At 36.6% G+C, this 24,432-nt stretch overlaps 1 protein-coding gene across 2 annotated transcripts in view; it reads left to right on the forward strand.

The window, feature by feature from the left end:
* TBC1D31 (TBC1 domain family member 31) overlaps positions 1 to 24,432 on the forward strand; it is a 60,391-nt gene that overhangs the window by 16,838 nt on the left and 19,121 nt on the right. For both annotated transcript variants that reach the window (XM_068525895.1, XM_068525896.1), the window contains 11 exons: positions 1,174 to 1,325; positions 4,134 to 4,293; positions 6,941 to 7,141; positions 12,060 to 12,236; positions 16,517 to 16,596; positions 16,675 to 16,821; positions 17,159 to 17,292; positions 21,361 to 21,494; positions 21,808 to 21,987; positions 23,283 to 23,515; positions 23,784 to 23,936. In XM_068525895.1, the coding sequence (XP_068381996.1) occupies positions 1,174 to 1,325; positions 4,134 to 4,293; positions 6,941 to 7,141; positions 12,060 to 12,236; positions 16,517 to 16,596; positions 16,675 to 16,821; positions 17,159 to 17,292; positions 21,361 to 21,494; positions 21,808 to 21,987; positions 23,283 to 23,515; positions 23,784 to 23,936 (1,751 nt within the window). The remainder of the gene's footprint in view (positions 1 to 1,173; positions 1,326 to 4,133; positions 4,294 to 6,940; positions 7,142 to 12,059; positions 12,237 to 16,516; positions 16,597 to 16,674; positions 16,822 to 17,158; positions 17,293 to 21,360; positions 21,495 to 21,807; positions 21,988 to 23,282; positions 23,516 to 23,783; positions 23,937 to 24,432) is intronic.

Raw genomic sequence — 24,432 nt, forward strand, 5'->3', positions numbered from 1 at the left:
ACCGTGTGAAATGTCTCAAGCTCTTTCTGGGGTTTTATTGGGTTGGCCAGAAAGTTCGTTTGGTTAATGAATTTGTTGTTCAATAAAGTTCTTGGTGAAAATGAAAACTGTGTCTTGTGTTGTTACTTAAAACCGAACGAACTTTTTGGCCAACCCAGTATTTTGAGAGGATAGGAAGGAATATTTGTCCTTAGGACACTGAATTTTTTTCATTTTCTTTCCTTCTTTGCTTCCTTTCCTACCTCACTTTGTGTGTTTTACACAGATGACACACAAAATTATATTTGAGGCCATTGAAACTCTTATGAGAAAATATTGGTCAACTTTAATAAAAATTTTATATTATCAAAAGTAAGCATTGCTTACTGCTTATGTAATAGAAAAATAGAAAGTAGGAGAATAAAATGGTATTTTCAACTTCACTACCAATTTCAGTCTCATCTGTCCATTAAATAAATTGAATCGAATAAAATATCATGTATTTGTTTTCAACTTTTTACTTTTACAAATAATGCTTAGCAAACATTTATACACACTTATCTTAAAGCATTTTGCTGATTTTTTCCCCAAAGGATTAACTCTTAGAAGCAGATTGACTAGTTCAGAAGAGAGAGATTTTTAAGGTTGTTGAGCTGTTAGACAGTATCTTTAACCAGTTTTTACTACCAGCAGCAGTGTATGACAGTGCCTTTATCTATACTTTCACCAACATTTAATATTTTTTAGCACTTATCTGTAGTTAGTACTCAATATAGTATTTATACTAGTATATAGCTTATAAATATAATGCGTATGTTAGTATATGTATAGTTTCTGTATATGTATATGTGTGTGCATTATTTTAAAATAAATTTGATACACATAAAATGGTATCTTCTTTTCATTTGAATCTTTTATAAGGTTAAATATTTTAAATTGTTTCCTAGTGTTTTATGAATAGCCTAGGCATTATAGTCACCTGTTTTTTGTTTAAAGGAGTTTACCTTTTCTTTTTAGTTTATAATAGTATGTAAAAATATCAGTTTTCTCCCCTGTCATATGTTGTAAATGTATTTTTCTCCAGTTTAAGAAAAAATAATTTTAAGACAGAAAAATTAACTACTTGTAAATTTTAAATTTAAAGAGGACTATATGATCCTTATATGAACAATAACTTTTTTTCTCCCTCTTTAGGTTTTCTTTCTACCATTAAGTAATACCATCCTCAGCTGTTTTAAAGATAATTCCATCTTCGCCTGGGAATGTGATACTCTTGTTTGCAAATATCAATTGCCAGCTCCACCTGAAAGCTCTAGTATATTATACAAAGTGTTTGCTGTGACCAGGTAATGTCCTCTTTAAGACACTGAGGATTTTTATGAAATCTAACTTCCAGGGAAATTTTATAAATTTTCGTTCAGTATTTTATTGTCCTGTGAGCAAAAGTTTCCTTCAAACTTAGATATGATCTAAGATATGGTAATAAGTTTTTTACTTATTGTGGAAAATGTACACAAAAATATAAAAGTACATGAAATCTCAAGGCTAGTACTCTCATTAGCCATAATAAGCATTAACTAATAGCCAGTCCTATTTTGTCTATTACTCTACCTACCATTTCTCTACTGCACCGTCATAAAGCAAAGCCCAAGTGTATCATTTCATGCATAAGTATTTCAGCGTGTATCTCTAAAGGATAGGACCCTTTTTGAAACATAATCATGGTACTATCATCAGACTTTAAAAAATTCATAATTTAATATTATCATATATCTAGTTATTCATATTTCCCTGATTTGTCTAATAATTGTTTTTTATGGTTGGTTTGTTCAAGTCAGGAACAAAATAAGGTTCACACATTGCCTCGGTTGGTATATCTCTCTTTTTATATTTTCCTTGCAGTTTATTTGTTAAAGAACTGGTCATTTGTCCTGTAGTTTTCTATATTCTGGATTTTGCTCTTTGCGTCCCTGTGATGCTGTTTAATATGATCTTCTCTCATCTATATTTACTATAAACTGGTTACACCTATATTTCCTATAAATTGGAGGCTTGATCTTGATCTGGTTTGATTTGGGGGCAAGAAGACATTGTAGGCGGTTTGTGTACCTTCATCAAGAGGAACACAGAACTCTTTCTCTTATGATATTAGTGGCCATTGATGATCATTACCTAGATATCGTGTGTTGCATTGGAGGTTAGCAAATGGTGCTATTCTAATTCTGTCTTTCCTTCTCCCTTATTAACCAAAACCTTCTATAGAAAGAAACTTCCTCTCATCAACTATACTCCAATAAAAATTTAAAAAAAAAGGAAGAAACTGCCTCTCAACTCTTTGGTTACTTTACTGTACAGTTTGTAAAGGAAAGGCAGGATAAATGCTGGATTTCTTCCTATTTTTAAAAAAAAATTTCTTTCACCAAAATAATGGATTGGTTTATTGGCATCTTCAAAGGTGGCCGATGAAGTTTTTTGTCTTTAATCTTTGTAAGCTCATGGACTTAAACACAGTTGACATGATTTGACCCATTAAAGTTATTATTCTTAGTAATGCTCCAGTACTCTCATCTTTGACCAGTGGGATCCTCTTCAGGTCGGCTTTGAACGAACCCTTTTGATACAACCCCAGTTGTCTGTGATATTTCTCATTCTTTCTGGTCCAACAAGATGTTCCAGTCTTATCTTGTGTATTTCCTGTCCCAAACCTGGAATCAGCCATTTCTCTAAAGGGTGTGGGTTTGTTTTTGTGGGAAATGATATATTGACACTTAATCTGGATGCTAGGTTCTCATTGTGGCTGGGTTGGTCATTGTTTCCAGATATTAATGGATGTTATTTCCTCTCTTTCTCTCACCCTCTTCTTCTGAGTTATCAGTAAATCCCATCAAATCTACCAAACTGTATCTTGAATTGGTCTAGTTTCTTTTGTCCATTGCTACAGCTATTACCCCAGTCCAAGCTATCATAGTCTTTTTCAGGCTACGGTAATAGCTCCCTTATTTGGTCTACCTCTTTTCAGTCTCATTTCCTAAAGTCAGTGTCTACAAAGCAGATAGAGTGGTCTTCTCAAATCATTAAGTCAGATCACGTCATTTCCCTATTGAACTCCCGTAAAAGGCTTTCCGCTGCTCTTAGAAAATCCAACTCCCTGCCATGTCCCTGAGATCTTTTGTCCTCTGGTCTAGGCCTCCCTCTCTTTTCTCATCTTATTTCCCCTTACTGTGTTCCAGCCACACTTGAGTGTGGCTTCTCTTTGTTATTTACATCTATCTCAACATTTTTGTTCTGGCCAGTCAGGATTACTGACCAGCATGGAATTCTTTCTCCAAGTCACCCTATGACTGGCCCATTCACATCATTCATGTAGTAGATCTTCCTCCTTTCCCAGCTCTGTAACATTACCTCGTTTTAGAGTTCTTTAAAGAACTTGACAGCTGATATCAAGTTCATTTATTTGTTTCTTTACCTTCCTCTAGACTGAAAATCCCCTGAGAGCAGGGATCTTACCTGTCTTCTTGTTCACCACTGTGTCCCTGGCACCTGGAGTGAAACCTAGCTTATAGTAGACACTTTATAATCCTTTGTGAATGAAGGAGCAACAACCTTGCAAATCAGTACAGCTTATTCTTTCTGTACCTTTTAAACATAAAGTAGCTTTCTTCGGCAGGAAAATAGTTTGGGCTTTTTAGTTTTTCATATAGCAATGCTATTATCAATTCAGTACAGTCGTATGTGAAATACAGAAAGTTGGTTAGTAGTAAGTGACTTTGAGATTATGCTATAAAATATAAATGTTACTCAGAAACTCCCAGTCAAGTCATCAAACAGATATTTGTTAAGCTGGTATCTTAGCACAATAGGTAAAAAAAAAAAAAAAAAAAAAAAAACAAAAACTACTATAAACCTGAGTTTTCCTATATGGTAGCCACTGGATACCTGGGACTATTTAGATTAATAAAAATTAAATACAATCAAGAATTAATTTCCTCAGAAGCGCTAGCCACATTTTAGTTCTCAATAATCTCATGTGGCTAGCAGTGACTACATTGGACGGCATAGATACAGAACAATTCTATCATCATATTGGATCAGATTGGACAGTGCTGCTATAAATAATTCATCTAGCCTTACTTTCTCACCTTTTTAAAATACAGAGATGGCCGAATCCTGGCTGCTGGAGGCAAATCGAATCATCTTCATTTGTGGTGCTTGGAAGCCAAACAGCTATTTAGAATTATCCAGATGCCCACCAAAGTTCGAGCCATTCGCCATCTAGAATTTCTTCCTGATAGTTTTGATGCTGGTTCTAATCAGGTTAGTAACATAAATGTTAGTAACGTTGTACTTTTTTGGAAAGATCGTTATCAATTTTCACACACTGTTAGTTCTCTTATTTAACTTGTAGCCTGATTGTTACAAGGTTTTGACATTGCTGATAACTTGTAAAGAGTCTAAAACTGAAAAAATGGAAAAATCTTAGGTTCTGTATATTACTGATAATTTGCCCTTTTTCTAAAATCAGTATACTTTATGTCATACTTTATGGTTTACAGGGTGATTAAGCATGCTGTTTTTTATTTGATCCTTAAAGAATTCGTTGAGTGTAGGCAGGGAAGGTATTCTCACCATTATACAGATTGTGACGCTGAAGCTTAGAAACACAAAGTGACTTGTCAACACTCCTTTAATTATAAGGATTAAAGGTGGGACTAGCACTGAACTGTTCTCACTTTGCTACACTGTGTTCCATAGCTGGCTGCCTCAATCCTATGAGACATCTTTTCTTTCTATCTTGCCTTCGTTTACAAAGTGCTCCCCCCGCCACACGCCTTTTTTCTCTTTAATAGTCGCGTAGTTGAACCTTAACTTTCTTATCTTAAATTATCCTGGGTCTTGCACATTAACAAATTGTGTGTGTGTGTGTGTTGTGTGTTTTGTGTATTTATGTATAATATATGTGTGTATCATATCTACTTTAAGTTTTTTGAGTAGATAATGCTTTCACATGGTTGAAAACGTAAGAAAATATAAAAAGGCATAAAGTGAAGTCTTACTCTTTTCTCCCATTTGCCCAGTTATTCACTCTCCTTAACCCACTGCTGTTACATAATCTTATGTTTTTCCCATTTTTTTTTTACCTTGTTTTTTCTTAACTTAGTTTACCTTGACAATTTTCCTATATCAGTACAGAACTTCATTCTTTTTTACAGGTGTATAGGTTTTTATAACCAGTCCTTTATTATTGGGCACTTAACCTGTTTTCAGTCCTGTTCTGTTACAAATGATGCTGCACTGAATAACATTTTTGTTTGCTTGTTGGTTTTTTGTTTTTTTAATTTATTTTTTGGCCGAGCCATGCAGCACATGGGTTCTTAGTTCCCCGACCAGGGATCGAACCCACGCCCCCTGCAGTGGAAGCACTGGAAGCACGGAGCCTTAACCACTAGACCGCCAGGGACGTCCCTTTTTTTTAATATACATAACTTTTGCACATGTCATTTTACACATCCTGTCTGTAGGTTAAAATCCCAGAGTTAAAATAGTGGTACCAGGGTTAGATGCATCTGTAATTTTGATAGATCTTGCCAAATTGCCTTCCAGAGAGGTTGCATCAACTGTGAATAAGAGGGTTTCCTACCATCTGACCCAGAGAAGAACATGCTGTTTATTTATTTATTTTTTATTTTTCTTAATAAATTTATTTTTGGCTGCGTTGGATCTTCGTTGCTGTGCGTGGGCTTTCTCTAGTTGTAGTGAACGGGGGATACTCTTTGTTGTGGTGCACGGGATTCTCATTGCGGTGGCTTCTCTTGTTGTGGAGCACGGGCTCTAGGTACGTGGGCTTCAGTAGTTGTGGCACACGGGCTCAGTAGTTGTGGCTCGGCGGGCTCTAGAGCTCAGGCTCAGTAGTTGTGGCGCATGGACCTAGTTGCTCCGCGGCATGTGGGATCTTCCCAGACCAGGGCTCGAACCCGTGTCCCCTGCATTGGCAGGCAGATTCTTAACCACTGTGCCACCAGGGAAGTCCCAGAACATGCTTTCTAGGTTGTCACATTCAAACTGCCTCCAACCACCTCCAGACTATAGTCTTTCATGTAACAGGGGACATCGGCGTTTCACGAGATCACGTGGTGGCCCTGGGAGAAAGAACCTGTATGTGGACAAGGCAGCAGAGGGGTTTATTGTTTCATGTGTTGAAGCTTTTTTAGTACGTGTTTTTAATTTCTAAGTTGTATGAGTTACAGCTAATTTTTTTTCCCCTTGAAAGACTAGCTTCCCTCCGACCCGCACCCCGACTGCCCTTGCAGCTCACAGACCTTCTCTCTCCACAACCCAAATGCTAGTTACAACCGCGGGAGTCACAGGTTTGTGTGGGGCAGCAGGACAGGTGTTAGCTCTGGTCAAGCTGGGGATGGAGAAGAGAAACAAGCCCTCCACCTTCCTTGCTTCTGACGGCCAGTGTGGAGTCAAGGTGAAGGACTGCCATCATCTATACTCCCTCTGGAGGGATTGGTGGAGATGTGCCTGCCTGTGGGGAGGACTGATTCTTAGGTGACCTTTCTGTAGTCTTCCAGGATGGGCTCCTTACTGGTTCTGGGTAGAGCCAGGCTTATCTGGACCTGAACAGGGCGAATCTACATGAGCCATAATTAGGGATTTTAAAATACATGACGGCTCTCTGCGAGTATAATCTCCTCTGACTGTCCTCCCTCCCCCACCAAAGAAAAGAAAACATATGTAAATATACACGTGTGTATGTCTGTAGTTTGACTTGCAGACATTTGACTTTTTTTAATTGAGGTATAATTGACATAGAACATTATATTAGTTTCAGGTGTACAACATGATTCAGTATTTGTATACATTGCGAAATGATCAGCATAATAAGTCTGGTTAACATCTGAGACTTGACTCTTAAATGTGTTTTAGGAACTCATATGTTGTTTCTCTCTACTCTTAGGTTCTTGGAGTGCTCAGTCAGGATGGCATTATGAGATTTGTTAATATACAGACTTGTAAACTTCTCTTTGAAATTGGGAGCCTTGACGAAGGAATTAGTTCATCAGCAATTAGCCCCCATGGACGGTACATTGCATCTATTTTGGAAAATGGAAGTCTGAACATATATTCAGTTCAGACTTTAACAAAAGAAATAAATAAGGTATGTTATCAAGTAAACAATATCTTTTTTCTTTTAAGATTTAAATGCTGTATCATCAAAAATAAAAACTCTGTGTTACAAGTTTCTAACCTCCTTGCACCTTATCCATTTTTCTGGATATGGTTTCTGCTCTTAGCCCCAAAGCCACATCTCCAGATTTTTCTCACCCATGCTCCATCCCTAAATTGCTGTCTTCACAAAAGGCATCTGTTTGGAGTCCTTGTCCCATTCAAGGTGCCCCTCTGATCTGCTTCCCAAAAGAGGTCTTCAGTTCCAGTCTCTTCATTTCTGTCTCTTTCTTCCCATGGTTGTAGGCTAGACACCTTGAAGCACTATGACTGTTCCTATTCCTGTATTTCCCAAATCTAGTCAATACTAAGTCATGTAGTCCTTGAATCTGAGATGTCTATGTATGTGCCGCCTGTTCTGTCTCCATATTGGCCATCCTTGTACCGGTGCTCATTTGCTGCTCTCGAATAACAGTAATTTAGACAAATATACCAAAACTCAGAGCCCTCAGTGCCTGCTCCTGCCCGTCAATCATCTTTTATGGTTTTTTTTAATTCTTGTTTTCTTTTTTTTATTCTTTTGTTTTTCTCAGTCATCTTTTATATAACATTTTTCTTTTTTTAAATTAATTTATTTATTTACTTTATTTATTTATCTTTGGCTGCATTGGGTCTTTGTTGCTGTGCGCTGGCTTTCTCTAGTTGTGGCTAGAGCTAGTAGTAGCTGAAGCTACTCTTCCTTGCAGTGTGTGGGCTTCTCATTGCGGTGGCTTCTCTTGTCATGGAGCACAGGCTCTAGGTGCGTGGGCTTCAATAGTTGCGGCACACGGGTTCAGTAGTTGTGGCTCACAGTCTCTAGAGCGCAAGCTCAGTAGTTGTGGTGCATGGGCTTAGTTGCTCCGCGGCATGTGGGATCTTCCCGGACCAGGGCTCGAACCCATGTACCCTGCATTGGCAGACAGATTCTTAACCACTGCGCCACCAGGGAAGTCCCAATATAACAGTTTTCTAAAATAATACTTTCATCATCGTTTCTAAAATAATGCTATTTTAGTGGCTTCCTTCCTTTTGCCTGTTGCATTGAGTCCAGACTCTTCTGCCTGGCTCTCAAAGTCCTCTCTAATCTTGTCTTCTCTCCCTAATGTGTTTCCCCATACTTTCAGCTTCCCTCATTGTCCCCCGTAGACACCATGCTCATTTCTACATCTGTTATTACACTACTCACCTCATCTAAAATATACTTCCCACTTCTCTTATGGTTATCTAAAACTCCCCCAGCTCGTTGTCGAGTCCATTTGTTCTGTGGGAGCCTTTCCAGGTCTGGAATTGTATCACAGTAGCCCTGAGAGGGACTTCGGTGATCAACTAGTCTAACCATTTCGTTTTACAGTGGGGAGCAGCTCATGCCCCAACCTAATCACACAGCTAGTCTTTAGCAGGCCCAAGTGTTCTATTCTTAATACGATAATCTTGTTGCTATGTGCCTGCTCCTTTTTACCTTTTTTTTCCAATTAGACAGATAAGAAGTTCTTATTACAGAGAAAAATCAAGATACAGATAAGCAAATAGATCAGTAAGTCTCACCATTCTTAGATGATTTTGAAATGTATGCCTACTCAGTCTTTTGTTCTGTGTGTGTAAATGTATGCAGTCTGTCTACATGATTCACGGATTCTATAATTGTTTGTCTGTTGGTGAAAATTTATCTGCAACTCTAAAATCAGTCCTCACCGCACATTCACAGACATTTGCATACGCAGAGCAGCAAGAAATTGGAGTTGCCTTCATGCAGGTTCCCCCTGAGGTCAGACAAGGCAGCACTCGGCCTTCTTATTTCAGCTCTCCATGGGAACAGGTGTCCTTCTCGTGGTCTATTTAGTGCCACATTTTTCACATTCTTGTGATTTTTGTTGGTGATTTTTTTTTAATTATTCATTTTATTTTTATTATTTATTTTTTGACTGCATTGGGTCTTTGTTGCTGCCCAGGCTTTCTCTAGTTGCGGCGAGCGGGGGCTACTCTTTGTTGCAGTGCACGGGCTTCTCACTGCGGTGGCTTCTCTTGTGGCAGAGCACGGCCTCTACGCTCATGGGTTCTAGAGTGCAGGCTCAGTAGTTGTGGCGCACGGGCTTAGTTGCTCCGCGGCATGTGGGATCTTCCCGGACCAGGGCTTGAACCCATGTCCCCTGCATTGGCAGGCTGATTCTTAACCACTGCACCACCAGGGAAGTCCTTTGTTGGTGATTTTGCTGTTTAAAATGTCCCCTAAGCACAGTGCTGACGTGCTGTCTGGTGTCCTAAGCACAAGAGGGCTGGGAGGTGTCTCAGGGAGAACATACGTGTGTTAGATAAGCTTCATTCAGGAATGAGCTACAGTGCTGTTGGCATGAGTTCAATGCTAATGAATCAACACTGTACAGCCAATGAGCGTCTTTATTTTTACTTTTTAAATTTATTTTTATTTATTTATTTTTGGCAGCATTGGGTCTTTGTTGCTGCACGTGGGCTTTCTCTAGTTGCGGTGAGCGGGGGCTACTCTTCATTGCGGTGCATTGGCTTCTCTTGTTGCGGAGCACGGGCTCTAGGTGCGGGGGCTTCAGTAGTTGTGGCTCGCGGCCTCTAGAGCACAGGCTCAGTAGTTGCGGTGCACGGGCTTAGTTGCTCTGCGGCATGTGGGATCTTCCCCGACCAGGGCTCGAACCTGTGTCCCCTGCATTGGCAGGTGGATTCTTAACCACTGTGCCACCAGGGAAGCCCACATTATTCATTCTTAATGAGAGTTGTTAGCCTAGCTGAATTTTATAAGAGCTAGATAAATGTTATTAATAGAAACAAACATCTGAGAAAAACCAAGGTAAGCATGAGTCATTGGCTTCCTCTCTGTTACTTGTTAAGCAAATTGAGGTCATATTGACCAGAAAATCTAGCTTATAACAGAAGAAGGATAAATTTTTTTTTTTTGGACACATTACCAGCACCACCAGTGCTATTCCAGGCCTACAAAATGCCCAGGTTTATGCAAAACTTATTACCCGTGTCTCATTCCTTCAAGTCCTATTTTCTTGCCATTGGAGAATTTCTGGTATTGTGCTAATAATAAGTAAACTAATTCCTATTTCTGTGTTGAAGTTTTAACACTCCTAAGGTGTGGCAATTCAGGTCATATCTCAGGCTCCAACTTCTGGGAGATTCATTCATGGAAGAACCATGAAAAATGTGGCACTAGAATAAATATTATAATAAAGATATAGAAGAATGGACTGAGGTTAGAAGATAGTTCAGGGATATTAAAGATGGGCAATATTCAGAAATCAGACCACTATTAATTACATTTCATAGGTAAAGAATTAAATCATAGCGTAAGTGGTCATTGTACTTTTTTTGTCAGTTATTGTTATTATATTTTGTATTATCCCTGTACTCTCTCTAGATGTGAATAAATACCAATGTATCCTAGAAAAACACTATTAAAAAACCCTTATAGATGCAGTTAAAACTTCAGATACTTTTCAAAATAATTTTAAAACAAATAAAAATGCAATATCAATGCCATGTATATTACCTGCTCTATACATTTTACAGTGTTATGTGTCGTACATACTGCAGTTGACAATAGGGAATATTTTCTTGGTCTCCTGTAATAGGCTTCAGGTTTCAAAAGCAGAAGTCCTGAACTTTTGAAGGCAACGTGAGAAAAATCTCTGTTTGAAACCTCAAAGTAGTCTTTTTATAGTCTGTTATTTAAAAAGAGTCAAGATGTTTGCTTTGTTCTGTTTATTTCTTTTGGGGACGAAGGGGGAGGAGGTCAGAAAAGTTTGGTTTCTGCTTCAAAGAGCTTTCCCGAAGAGTGGTGATTCATTTCCATTGTACATCATCATGGAAGCACACTGTTCTGGCTTTCATGACAGCTTGAATTCAGGGTGATGTGTGTAATATTTGTTTTTCTGAAATCTAATATGTTCATTTGGACATTTGGGGTATATTGTGTTCTTGTTTTCATATGCAAGGAATTGGCACTTTGGCTTCAAGAAAAATTATTTAAAAATCACAAATCCACCTTGTCTTTGATCTGGATCTGGGCTAATTACTAAGGGAACATTCAGCAATAATGGTCTCAAACATTTAAAACGCCCTGTGAAAGTTATTGTACTTGAACCATATTTAGAACTCAGAAAGCCTGAGCTATTTATCTGCTTATTTTCTTTGAACAAGGAAGATCTTTTTATTTCAAAGAGAGTGTTATTCACAGAGAAAATGTCTTAGTGAATCACTTTACCTTAAGTAAATTGAAGTTGTTGGGGGCTTATTTTCCTGTTTGATGAGCCCCATAAAAATGAGGGTTTGGCATCTAAGTCGTGCTTTCTGCCCTGCCTCTGAAGCTGTTGATGCAGTCAGGGACTGACAGCCATCTCCATGTAGATTAGAAAATGTAACCAAGGACAAGTCAGGGGTCCCATGCTTGCAGAGGAAAGTCATGTGACAGTTTCCCTCAAAGAAATTTCACTTGAGCCCAAAGAATATTAAGGTGCTTCTTTCAGCATTCTAGAGGGCCCTGTGTGTAACTGGGCCTTCTCTGCAGCAGATTACCGCCTTACTACTCACTTTATCATACAGGCATAGAAAATGGATTGATACTGTATGATTAAGGCCAGCTTTCAAGGAATAACTAATTCTGTTTATTGTTGTTAATCATGATCTTTATTACGTTCCTCAAAGGAATTTGGCAGAAATTTGCTTTGATTCGTTAGTCAACAAGGAAACATTCTTGGACATTTTATTTACACTTTTTGCCTGAAGGATAATTATATCTATTAAGGCATATCAGTAAATTGAGCAAAATACATTTCGTAAATTATATGTTAACAGGTCTATTTTCCAAGGATAACCACTGGATTCCCCCCCCCTTTTAGCCACCTCCCACTTTAGTGAAAGTGATTGAAGATTTGCCTAAGAGGAAAGTGAATTCTGGTGATCTTAAGATGAAAGTAACATCAGGAAGAGTACAGCGGCCAGCAAAATCAAGGGAAAACAAAATACAAGCTAGCATATTAAAACAAGACCTGACTGGTAATTTTGAAAATAAAGAGGTAAGACTATATTAAACTTTTGTTTGTCATGGCTCTGCTGTAGACAAGTCTTATGATTTCTAGACCATCATCATTCTTCCTTCTCTTAGGAATTAAAGGAAAATTATAGAAAAGAAGTAAGTTGCAACTGAAATTATAACATGCTTTTAAAACTTTTTAATATAAAATTAATACATGTTTATGGTTCTTTTTTAAAAGTCAAAACAGTATAGAATTGCACTGTCCAATATGCTAGCCACTAGTCACATGTGGCTAATCTGATTTGAGATGTGGTATATGTGTGAAATACACATCAGATATTGAGATTTTATTATGAACAAAAGAATGTAAAATATCTTTTTTAAAATTGAAGTGTAGTTGATTTACAGTATTATATTAGTACAAAATAGTGATTCAGTATTTTTATAGATTATACTCCACTTAAAGTTATTATAAAATATTGGCTATATTCCCGGTGCCATATATCCCTGTAGCTTCTTTATTTTATACATAGCAGTTTGTACCCCTTAATCTCCTACCCCTAAAGAATGTACAATATCATATTAATTAATAATTTTATGCTGATTATATGTTGAAATGATAATATTTTTATTACCTTGGGTTGAATAGATGTATTAAATTTGATTTTTACCTGCTGCTTTTGACTTTTTTTAACATGAAACTTAAATTATATTTTTTAAGAAAACTTAAATTACATTTGTCTCTTGCTTATCTGTTAGACAGTGCTAGTATAGAAGGTTGTAAAGGGAAAAGAACAAAAGCATACTTTTCTTCCTCCCTGTGCCCTAGCCCACTCTTCATTGCACTCCCCAGAGGTGACCATTGTTAATAGTTGTTGATGGGACTTCCCTGGTGGCGCAGTGGTTAAGAATCCACCTGCCAATGCAGGGGACACGGGTTCGAGCCCTGGTCTGGGAATATCCCACATGCTGCGGAGCAACTAAGCCCGTGCACCACAACTACTGAGCCCACGTGCCACAACTACTGAAGCCGGTGCACCTAAAGCCTGTGCTCCATGACAAGAGAAGCCACCACAACGAGAAGCCCGCGCACCGCAACGAAGAGTAGCCCCCGCTCGCCGCAACTAGAGAAAGCCCACGCACAGCAACAAAGACCCAACGCAGCCAAAAATAAAACAATAAAATAAAATTTAAAGAAAAGATAATTGTTGATATCCTTTCAGAAGTTTTCTGTGTATAAACATATGTATATCTGCGTCTGTTACCTTTTTAAAATTTTTTTACATAAATGGAATCATACTGTAGCACTGTTTTATAACTTGCTCTTATCACTTAACAGATTGAATATCTGTTTATATTAGTGCATGTAGTGCTACAACAGTTTAAAAATATTTGCATAGTATTGCATTTATGGATATACCTTAATTTATCTCACTAGGACTCTGCTGACTGGCATTTAGGTTGTATCGTCAGTCTTCTGTTAATACAATCTGTGATGCAGTGGATATTCCTAGAACATTTGAACAAACGTATCTGTAGAAGTAGAATTTTTAAGTCAGAGCATGTGCATAAAAATTTTGATAGTAGTAGAATTACCTGTTTCAGTCAGTTTTATTCTCTTCTTTATATGTATTTTTTGTATTAATTTTCTGCAAAGAGCATATATTGCTTTGGAATTGAAAGAAAATATCAACATTAATAGACAACCTGCTAACACTTTCAAGGACTTTCAAAACTTTTTATTGACAGTTAATCATATGCATAAAAATGCACAGCTCAGTAAATTTTTACAGACTGAATACACCTGTGTTATCAGCACCCAGATCAAAAAATGGACCATTCCCAGCACCCTAGAAGCCCCTCTGCTGCTCCCTTCCAGACACTTGCCCCCTTACCCCAAGGATAACTACTCTCCTCCCTTTTAACACCGTAGATTAGTTCTGCCTTTTTTGTACTTATGTTCATTGGATCATTCAGTTGGTACTCTTTTGTTTCTGGCTTCTTTCATTTAACAGTGTGTTGGAGAGATCCATGTGGTTGTAAACCATTCACTCACAGCTGTACAGAATTCCGTTGTGTGAATAAACCATGCTTTATCCATTCTGCTATTGGTAGGCATTTGGGTAGTTTTCTAGTTTTTTTGCTATTAGAAACGGTGCTGCTCTGAACATTCTAAGGCATCTTTGATGAGATGAGCATAAGGACATGTTTCTGTTGGGTATAAACCTAAGAATGGAATTACTGGCATAAGGGCTGTGCATATGTTCAGCTTTAGTAAATACTGTCAAATAGTTTCCCAGGTGGTTGATTTAAACAATCCATATTCCCACCAAGAGGTATTTGAGGGTTCTAGTTGCTTCATATTCCTACCAACTGTTGGTATTTTTCACATTAATTTTAACCACCTCTTTTCTTCTATAAGCAGTTTTAAAATGTGAAACTTCCCTCAAAAGAAGAATGTGTAAAGTGTTGTCTACCAGGGAAGTTCATTAGAATCTCAGTGCCTAGGGTTTTTACTGGAGGCTGGTTATAGGCACCCTTTCAAAATTCCAGATGCCACAAGGAAAGCAGGTGCTCAGCATAAACCACAGTGTACAGTTTAGGTACAGTGAGCCTCTCCTGTTGGTTCTGGAGATGGTGGGAACTTCCTCGAAATCCAGGTATCTGGACACCAGACAAGGGCCAGCCTTCTAGTGGGCCTTTCTAAGCGTAGCAGTCGCAGACCTGCCATGTTAACTCTTTTCTGGACATGTTCATATCCACATGAAGAAACAGAGTATTACCAGTAGCTCTGAAGTCCCCTGTGTGCTTAACCCCAATCGCATTTCTCTCCCTGTCCCATAGATGTAACCATTGTCCTCACTTTTGCATTATGTCCTTGGCTTTCCTTATAGTTTTATCACCTCTACAATGTAACCCTAAACAAAATACTGTTTAGTTTTAAAAAACTAAGTAGCAGGCACAAACCTAGCTGTGTAAAGATTGGGCGGTATTGACCCTATTAGTTGAATCTGTTTCTGAGACATGGTCTGGCTTCAGCTTTCCTGAGAGTTCACAGGAGCCTTTTCTGGGAAAACTAGTGGGCATGGTGATGATTGACTTCTGGGAAATAAAAGTGACACCACGGTCAGGGCATCTGGCAGCCCTTGGTCTGGATCAAAGTTGGAAGCCCTACAGAAATATGTCCGGGAGTGGGCGGCTTCTAAAAACCCGTAGCCAGTTCTAAGGAGTAGGTCAAAGTAGAGCACTTGTGTGGGTGAAATGCCTGTCCTCAGCTAATCGCGGCATCAGGACATGGAAAGGGAAGTAGGAACTTCATCAGCTCATGGTGAAGACAAAAGCAGATGAAACTCAGGCCAATCCACCTGGGCATTCTGACCTTTGTTTAAAGAGGCTTCAATGGCAGCGGGTGTCTTGGTGACGACAGCAGTGAATGTGTCTCTTTTATGGATCGCATTGCTCCAGTCTGGGCTAGTTGCCCTTAATGTCTGGTACATGGCTCTCAAACGGGGATCTTCATTCACCATCATCTTGGGCTGTCCCTCACCTCCCTCTTACACTTTGATTACCTGTTTCTTACGTGGTGAAAAGAGCACTGAACTAAGTCAGAAAATGTGGCTTTGAGTCTTGAGCCAAGACTCAACAGATTAGTGATCTTGAGCAAGTTGCTGAACTTCTCTGACCTTCCCATTTTCTCAAAGGAAGACAAAACGTCTCATCTGTTTCATACAGTTGTTAGGCTTAAACGAGATAATCTATGAAAATGGCTTTATGATCCTAAAATCTATAAAATGTTTTTCCATTAAGATAAAAATTGACTTAAAAGTTAAAAGTGCAAAAAAAAAAGAGATGGAAGGAGCAAGAGAGGAAGAAAATATCCAAATGCATTGCTCTTGCTACAGGGATTGACAAATGACAGCCCATGGGCCCAATCTGGCTACTCAAGCTAAGGATGATTTTTATATTTTTAAATGATTGCATTTTAAATGGTTATATAAGTACCTGCATAATATGCTTGATTCTGCCTCTTAACCCACAAAGCCTAAAATATTTACTCTCTGACCTTTGACAGCAAAAGTTTGTCAAACCCTATTACAGGGTAAAAAAATATGTCATAAACTTTATCTGCTGTGTATATGCATACTCAAGAGAGAGAAAGATATTGAGTGTGTGTGTGTGTGTGTGTGTGTGGAGAGTCCCATGATATAAAATATTTTTTACTGTGTATTGTGTTCCAAAGTTGGAAAGCCACTGTGGACTAGATTACCTTTTCAGTTTTAAGATTATGTCACTTATTGATACTATTATTTTTCTTTACAGAATGAGTTTTCAGATGGATTAAACAAAAAGCGTTTACAAATCCTATTAAAAGGCTATGGTGAATATCCAACGAAATACAGGTAAAATTTAAATTCTTGCTTGTTAAATCAATCTTATTCCCCCAATTTTTCTTGGTTAAAATTATGTCTTAATTTCAGAATGTTCATTTGGCGCTCTCTGCTACAGCTGCCTGAAAATCATACTGCATTTAGTAACCTTATAGATAAAGGTATTCATGTGGCATTTCTCAACCTTCAGAAGAAATACCCCATCAAAAGTAGGAAACTACTCAGAGTATTACAGAGGTATGTATGTTCAGTATTTTGCAGCAATGTGTATCTCCCCCAAGATATTTATTAATTACAAATGGGAAAATAGTGATTTCATAGTAGAGAAACTTAGCAGACACCTCCTTAACCAAGTAATCAAATTTAAAATCACCAGTAATAAATCCTATCAATGTGTTGCACATCACTTTTGTGGTATTCTTGCCAAAAACTTACAACCTCAGTCTAATCATGGGAAAATAGACACACCCAAATTTCACCAGATTTACCTTCTGTATCATTTTTCATCATGTGAATGTATTTATTCAAATAAATTTTAACAAGCTTTTCTGGTCTTTCCTTATTTTATTCACAGAACCCTCTCCGCATTAGCTCACTGGTCCGCCATCTTTAGTGACACACCGTATCTTCCACTTCTGGCATTTCCATTTGTAAAATTATTCCAGAACAACCAGCTCATCTGTTTTGAAGTTGTTGCTACTCTTTTAAGTAAGTAAATAAGTAAATAATGAAACCAAGAGTAGATACTTATACATTTTCCTGATACCTTTGCAACATTTAACAATTCTAGTGTGAGACAGTCAGACATAGAGCATAAAATGGAGAGTTTGGACATTTATACATAAATAAAACTTTTTACTTACAATGAAGTTTGGATGGTTGCATTTTAGAAGGTACTGTTACAGGCTACATTTTGTTAGTAAGAAGGAAGCAGATGTTTCACTTATTGAAAGTCAGTTATTATTCATAAGACTGCAGTAAGTATGTAAAGCATTTAGCACACGATGCCTAATGTGGCAGATGTTGGCGGTTACCCCCATTCTCATCATCCATAGCTAACATTTAATGAGAACTTTCTGTGTACCAGGTACCATCCTAAGTGTTTTGCCTTTATTAACTCATTTAACCTTAACAGCAATCCTGTGAGTTAGGTGTTATATATTATTATTCCGTTTTTATAGTTGAGGAAACTGAGGCACAGAGAGCTTAAGTTCCATGATTAGGTTAATGACAGAATAAGGATTTGAACCCAGGCACTCAGAACCTATAGCTGTACTCCCTATAGAACCTATAACACAGAACCCATTGTGTTACTGCTTCATCATTATCATCTACACTAAAAAGTGAGTCATTTTTTTTTTATATTAGTAAAATCAGCTAAATGGTTAATAAACTGGATCCAAATTAAACCAACACTGGTTTAACAAAAATAACCATTTTTGTATGTATTTTTCTTGTACAAAGGAGATAAGCACTTAACTATAACAATAAAACTCTGAAAAGTAGAAATAAAAAGATCCCAGCATACATATTGTGAATATTTTAGTTTACTTCTCTTTACAGATTTTCATTCATTTTATTATGCTGTATTTGCTTTAATAAGTTTTTACCAATCATTGGAGAAAATATAGGAAAATATACAAAAGAAAAGAAAATTCATGAATACTCCTCTTCCTCAGAAACAATTTTGATAATATGTTAATGAATTTCTTATAAGAGCATTTCCCTAAATCATTAAATATCTTTTTTTTTTTTTAAACATCTTTATTGAAGTATAATTGCTTCACAATGGTGTGTTAAATATCTTAAAAAATACAATTTATTGCCTATATAAACTTCATCTTATAGTTATACCATAATGTATCCCCCAACTGTTAGACTTTTAGGGTTTTTTATTTTTATAATTATACTACTTTTATTTCATATGATATATACATTTATCTTATTTGTATACACTTTGTAAACATTTTATTATTTATTGTAATATTCTATAATGTACATGGTCTAGTTTAATGTTTTATTGTTGGACATTTAGGTTGTTCCTAATTTTTATGTATTAAAAGTAACAATGTTGTGACTAGCTTCACATTCATAAACTTATGATAATTTCTTTTGGTTAGAGTCCCAGAATTGGTATCATTAAGTCATAAAATATGAATATTCTAATTGATTCCACTAAAGGGTTGTACCAGTTTACCCTGTCAATAACACTAAGAGTTTTAAAAGGAAAAGAAACAAGAACAAAAGATGAACAATCCAATTTAAAAATGGGCAAGGGCTTTGAATGGATGTTTCTCCAAAGAAGATGTACAGATGAGCTACTGAGCCCATGAAAAGATGTTCAGGATCGTTAGTCATTAGGGAAACGCAGATCAAAACCACAGCGAGACACCACTTCATACCTACTAGGATGGCTGTAATTTAAAAGAAAATAAGTGTTGGCAAGGATGTGGAAAAATTGTAACCTTTGTACATTGCTGAGAGAAATGTAAAATGGTGCAGTCACTGTGGAAAACAATTTGGTGGTTCCTCAAACAGTTAAACATAGAATTACCATATAACCCCACAGTTGTACTCCTAGGGATATCCCCCCAAAAATTGAAAACAGGGACTCAAATAGATACTTGTATACAAATATGTTTGTGGAGCATTATTCCCAATAGCCAAAAGATGGAAACAACTCAAATATCCATTAACAGATGAATGGAGAAACCATATCTGTATATATATACAGTGGAATATTATTCAGCCATAAAAAGCAATGACATTCTGACGCCTGCTACGACATGGATGAACCTTGGAAACATGTTTAGTGAAATAAGCTAGACACGGAAGGACAGATTTATGTGAAATTTCTCAAATAGGCACAGAAAGTAGATTAGAGGTTACCAGGGCTGGGGAAGTAGAAATGGGACGTTAATGCTGAATAGGTACAGAGTTTCTGTTTGGGAAAGGATTTTGGAAATAGTGATGGTTGCACAACATTGTGAATAGAATTAATGTCACTGAATGGTACACTTAAAAATGGTTAAAATGGCAAATTATATTTTACCACAAGAAAGAAAAAAAAGCAGATTATATCTAATTTAGAGTAGGCATGCACAACTATATCTTTTACTTCCAGTAAAATCTTGTTACATAGCTATGTATGGTTATATACTAAGGAAATTGATTTTTCTCTTCTAAAACTGAGATCTAAATCTAAAAGATCCATGACAGTCAGCATGAGTAGCTATGCATTTTCATCAAGGGTCTCAAACTAGTTTTATTCAATAAACTGAGCTTCAACTAAATCTTAGCCCTGCTTTGGGATAAGCCATTGTTTTGGCTTTCAGGTTACAGTCTAGTTGGGGCCAAGAAGAAACTGTGAAGGAATATAGTTACTTCTATGTATAATTTGGAATACGTTTATAAAAGTCATTTTTAAGCACTCTTTAGAGTTCCTCTTATAACCAGGAGGAAATTCTTCAGGTTTAGTGAAGGACCTCCACGTGATGATCATTTCTCTTTATTCTGCTCTCAGTCAATTCTGTCTCTAGGTCCTCTACCCATACTTCTGTGTTGTGGCACCTAGCAGAATACAAGAGGAGACATTTACTGTATAAAACAGTGTTTCCCTCTTGCTTAATTGAAAACAGTTGTTCTGTTGATAAAGATTAAATATAAGAGGGCTTTGTGTATGTATGTGGTGTTTTAAAATTCCCAAAACTAGCAGTGTCTGGGACATCATAGTTACTTACTTAGGAGAGGTTGGATTTTTCTGTTAAAGTTAACTTATTAAGAGCAGCAGTTAAAGAAGCTGAAATGTTTCTTTTAAAGCTTAGTCTTTGCAAGATTTTATTTATGACTTAATTATTGACTCAAATCTAAATACTTAACTAATAAATGAAATAATGGAATAAACCATATGTAATCCAATATTCTGATCAGACCATTTGCTAATTTGAGAAAGATCTTATTGTCAAAACATGAAACCCCAGCTCAGTATTTAAAATAAAAAATCTGAATTTAATAATTACGGAAAGTTGTGGTGGTTAGACGTAGGTTCACTGAGCAATGAAACTGATCATCTTACTAGGGTTTTTGGAAAAGAATGTTTTGGGGGTTGTGCTGGTTACTAAGGGAGAGTGAGTTAAAGTCAGCCTTAGAAGCCTCTTCAGTGGACTGGATTCTGCTTTCTATTGGCTGACTTTCAGAGGACACTGCTGCGGCTGTCACTGATTGGTTTTCAAAGTCAAGTTTACTGAAACAAGTTGTCATTCATCAGTTAGATTTAAAACCAGTCCTGGTGACTGCCTGTTACCATGACTATAGAACACTCTTTTCCTAGAAATGGGACTCTTTAATTAGGTATGAATTCTAGTAGATTTGAGGAGATTGCCATTTAACATTGATCACATTTTATCAAAGACTTAAATAGGGACCTTTTTTAGGAGGGTCATTTTGTTAACCAGGAGAAATCTAAATACATGCAGCACACAAGCCAGCAGGAACCAGAGCCTTATAGCTACCATCAGGAATACTTTGGGAAGGTTTGTTTGTTTTAGTTGATACTTTCTCATTGACTGCTCTGAAGAAACAGGAATATTTCTGTAAACCTAAAATACTACGGTAACATGATGGAGTTTTAAAATCTATTGTTCTAGAATTTAAAGAGTTATGTTTTCTTTATTAATGGGCATGTTGAGGATATAAAGAGTGGATACATTTAAGAACTGTAAAGCTCTTTGATGATATAGAAAGGTAAAGGTAAATTTTCAATTTTTTTCTTCATAGTCAATTGGTGTCAACACTGGTTTGAATATTTTCCTAATCCTCCTATCAATATTCTTAGTATGATAGAAAATGTTTTGGCATTTCATGACAAGGAACTCCTGCAACACTTCATAAATCATGATATAACTTCCCAGGTAAGAAATGTAAGGTTTTTAGAATAACAACTTATTTTGGAAGCTAACGTTGGTTCTGGTATAAATAAGACAGTATTTTCTTGAAAGAATATAATAAACATACTACTGTTATACTTTTAATAGTATTCCATTTTTTTTCTTCATTAAACTGCTTTCCTGAAAGTCTGTAAAGAAGAGCCCAAATTAGGGTAGTTCTTTTCATAATTATGTTCTTAATATAATGATTTTAGTATCTAAACCAAACGAGCATATTAGCAATGGCTGTTATGACTTTTCCCTCAAGAACTAATACATTTTTTCCTGTTTATTTTAGCTGTATGCATGGCCTCTTCTTGAAACTGTGTTCTCGGAAGTACTGACAAGAGAGGAGTGGCTAAAATTATTCGATAATGTCTTTTCCAACCATCCTTCGTTCCTCCTGATGACTGTTGTGGCCTACAACATATGTTCTAGAGCTCCTTTGCTCAACTGTAATCTTAAAGATGATTTTGAGGTACATATCCTTGTTCTTAAGTAGTGGTTCTCAAATTTCATTTATTTCCATTAAAAATCCATTTATTTATTGAGTACCTACTATATGTCAGGTACTGGTGCCAGGTGGTAAGAATATAGCAGAGAATAAGTTATACCACTGCATCCTGGCCCTCACGTAGCTGTAGTCAGTTATAGCTTGACTGCTAGTCCTAAAATCATAGCTTCAGAGAAGAATCATGATAATATTGGAGTTGTGTGCTTTTTGCCTATTTAAAGGATGTTTAACAATTGGGTAGTTGTTTATTCTGTGCATGATCTTATCAGTGACCCAACTGGTCTGTGATAATCTGGATGCTTATTACACATGCAGAATGGTAACTATGAGAATTTTGAGGACAGTGACTGAAAGAAAGCATTAGAGGTCGTTTTGTTTTTTTTTTTAATTTTATTTATTTTTGGCTGTGTTGGGTCTTGGTTTCTGTGCGAGGGGTTTCTCTAGTTGCGGCAAGTGGGGGCCACTCTTCATCGCGGTGCGCGGGCTTCTCACCATCGTGGCCTCTCCCGTTGCGGAGCACAGGCTCCAGACGCGCAGGCTCAGTAATTGTGGCTCACGGGCCCAGTTGCTCCGCGGCATGTGGGATCTTCCCAGACCAGGGCTCGAACCCGTGTCCCCTGCATTGGCAGGCAGATTCTCAACCACTGCGCCACCAGGGAAGCCCCTAGAGGTAGTTTTTAAAGGGAGAGGTTCTTTTGGTAACAGGATGAATTAAGTTGGTTTTGTTTGTTTGTTACTTATTTTGTGGTTCCTATCAAATTAAACTTCATTTTTACTTCATGATCACAAGATGCGTACATATACGTATGTATGTGTGTATATATATTAGAATTTGGATCTGCCAGCAGAACAAGATAATGTGGAAACATGTCAGATATTTTTTAAAAACCAAGGTTATTTTCAAAGGCTAATTTAGTTTTGAATTTACTTATTTTGGATTTTGAAGAAAAAAAATTCCAGTAGAAGAATTTATTTCATTGTCGAAGCAGTCTTCTATTATAAAGGAAGCCTTCATTTTGAGTTAAAATTTTAAAAGTTTTCTTTCAAAATTTCATAATATGGTTGTATAAATTTATTTTTTAAAATATGAAACTGGATCTTCATTTTAAAACTTGGGTTACAAAACGCTTCAGTGAATTGGCAAAAAAAAAAAAATCCTCTTAAAGATAAATTCACATTTACATGTTTAAACTCGTTTTAGTTCTGCCTTAATTGCTTTACTAGGTAAATCTCAATTTAAACACGAAGTTTTCTTACAGTTTTTTTTTCACCATCGGAATAACCTGGATATAAGTGCTGTAATTAGAGAAGTTTATCGTCTCATGGATACCACGCCCACTGATATTCATCCAGACAGCATGCTTGATGTTTTTGTGGCACTGACAAAAGGGCAATACCCAGTATTTAATCAATATCCAAAGTTTATTGCGGACTATCAGACACAGGAACGAGAAAGAATAAGGAATGATCAATTGGATTCCTTAAGAGAGAGGTAATCATGGAATGGTTGTTCTTTGATAAACACAAAATCTATTATAAATATAAACAAAATTTTTATGAAAAAGACATGTAAATTATTAAGTTGTATAAAATTAGAGTTTGAAGGATGGAAATATCTTTAAAGATATTCTTGCATATGGAAGTAAAACAATTACATGTTAATCAGGTATATACATTTTGAGTTTTGGTTGTTCTTGGACTTAAATTACTCAGTTTTCTCATTTGCGTTTTGTTATAATAATAAATATTATGTACTCTAGGCAGGTAGTTGAAGACATGCAAGCTGAAGTAGACCAGCAAAGAGCTGAAGATGAAGGTTGGTACCAAACACAGGAACTGCTTCGTAAAGCTGAAGAAACAAGGAGAGAAATGCTCTTACAAGAGGAGGAGAAGATGATACAGCAAAGACAGAAGTATGTTTAACACTTTGAAAAAAGCTGGACATCTGAGTTATTTTAATAATTTTTATTTCTTTCATTATTGTGAAATTATATATAATTATATACAGTTTCACTTTATACAGTATTACCCAGCTCTGCTATTTCCATTACGCAAATGTTTAAGCTAATAAAAAGAAATTATAATACATTTTTCAAAAAATTGGCATATAGTAAAATGTAATTCTAAAGCTATACTGAGTATAATATAATGTGCTCTGATTATTCAGAAGTAATACAAGATCTAAGGTACCTTTTACAGTGGGCAGAAGTGCCTTGCAACACAGTGCTGGGTAAATTGTCTTTAGTGGAGTATAATTTTTTAAATTGTGTTTTAAATGTATCTGTGTGACCTGAAAATGAAACATAAAATGATTCTCATTGTGCATTTCATACTTTGGAGGACAGGGAAAGAAGTATTAAACGCTTATTGAATAATACGTTAATAAGGCAAAATGTTTAAATTAGTTAA

This window comes from Eschrichtius robustus, chromosome 17 (genome assembly GCF_028021215.1).
Source record: "Eschrichtius robustus isolate mEscRob2 chromosome 17, mEscRob2.pri, whole genome shotgun sequence".
Classification (NCBI taxonomy): Eukaryota; Metazoa; Chordata; class Mammalia; order Artiodactyla; family Eschrichtiidae; genus Eschrichtius; species Eschrichtius robustus.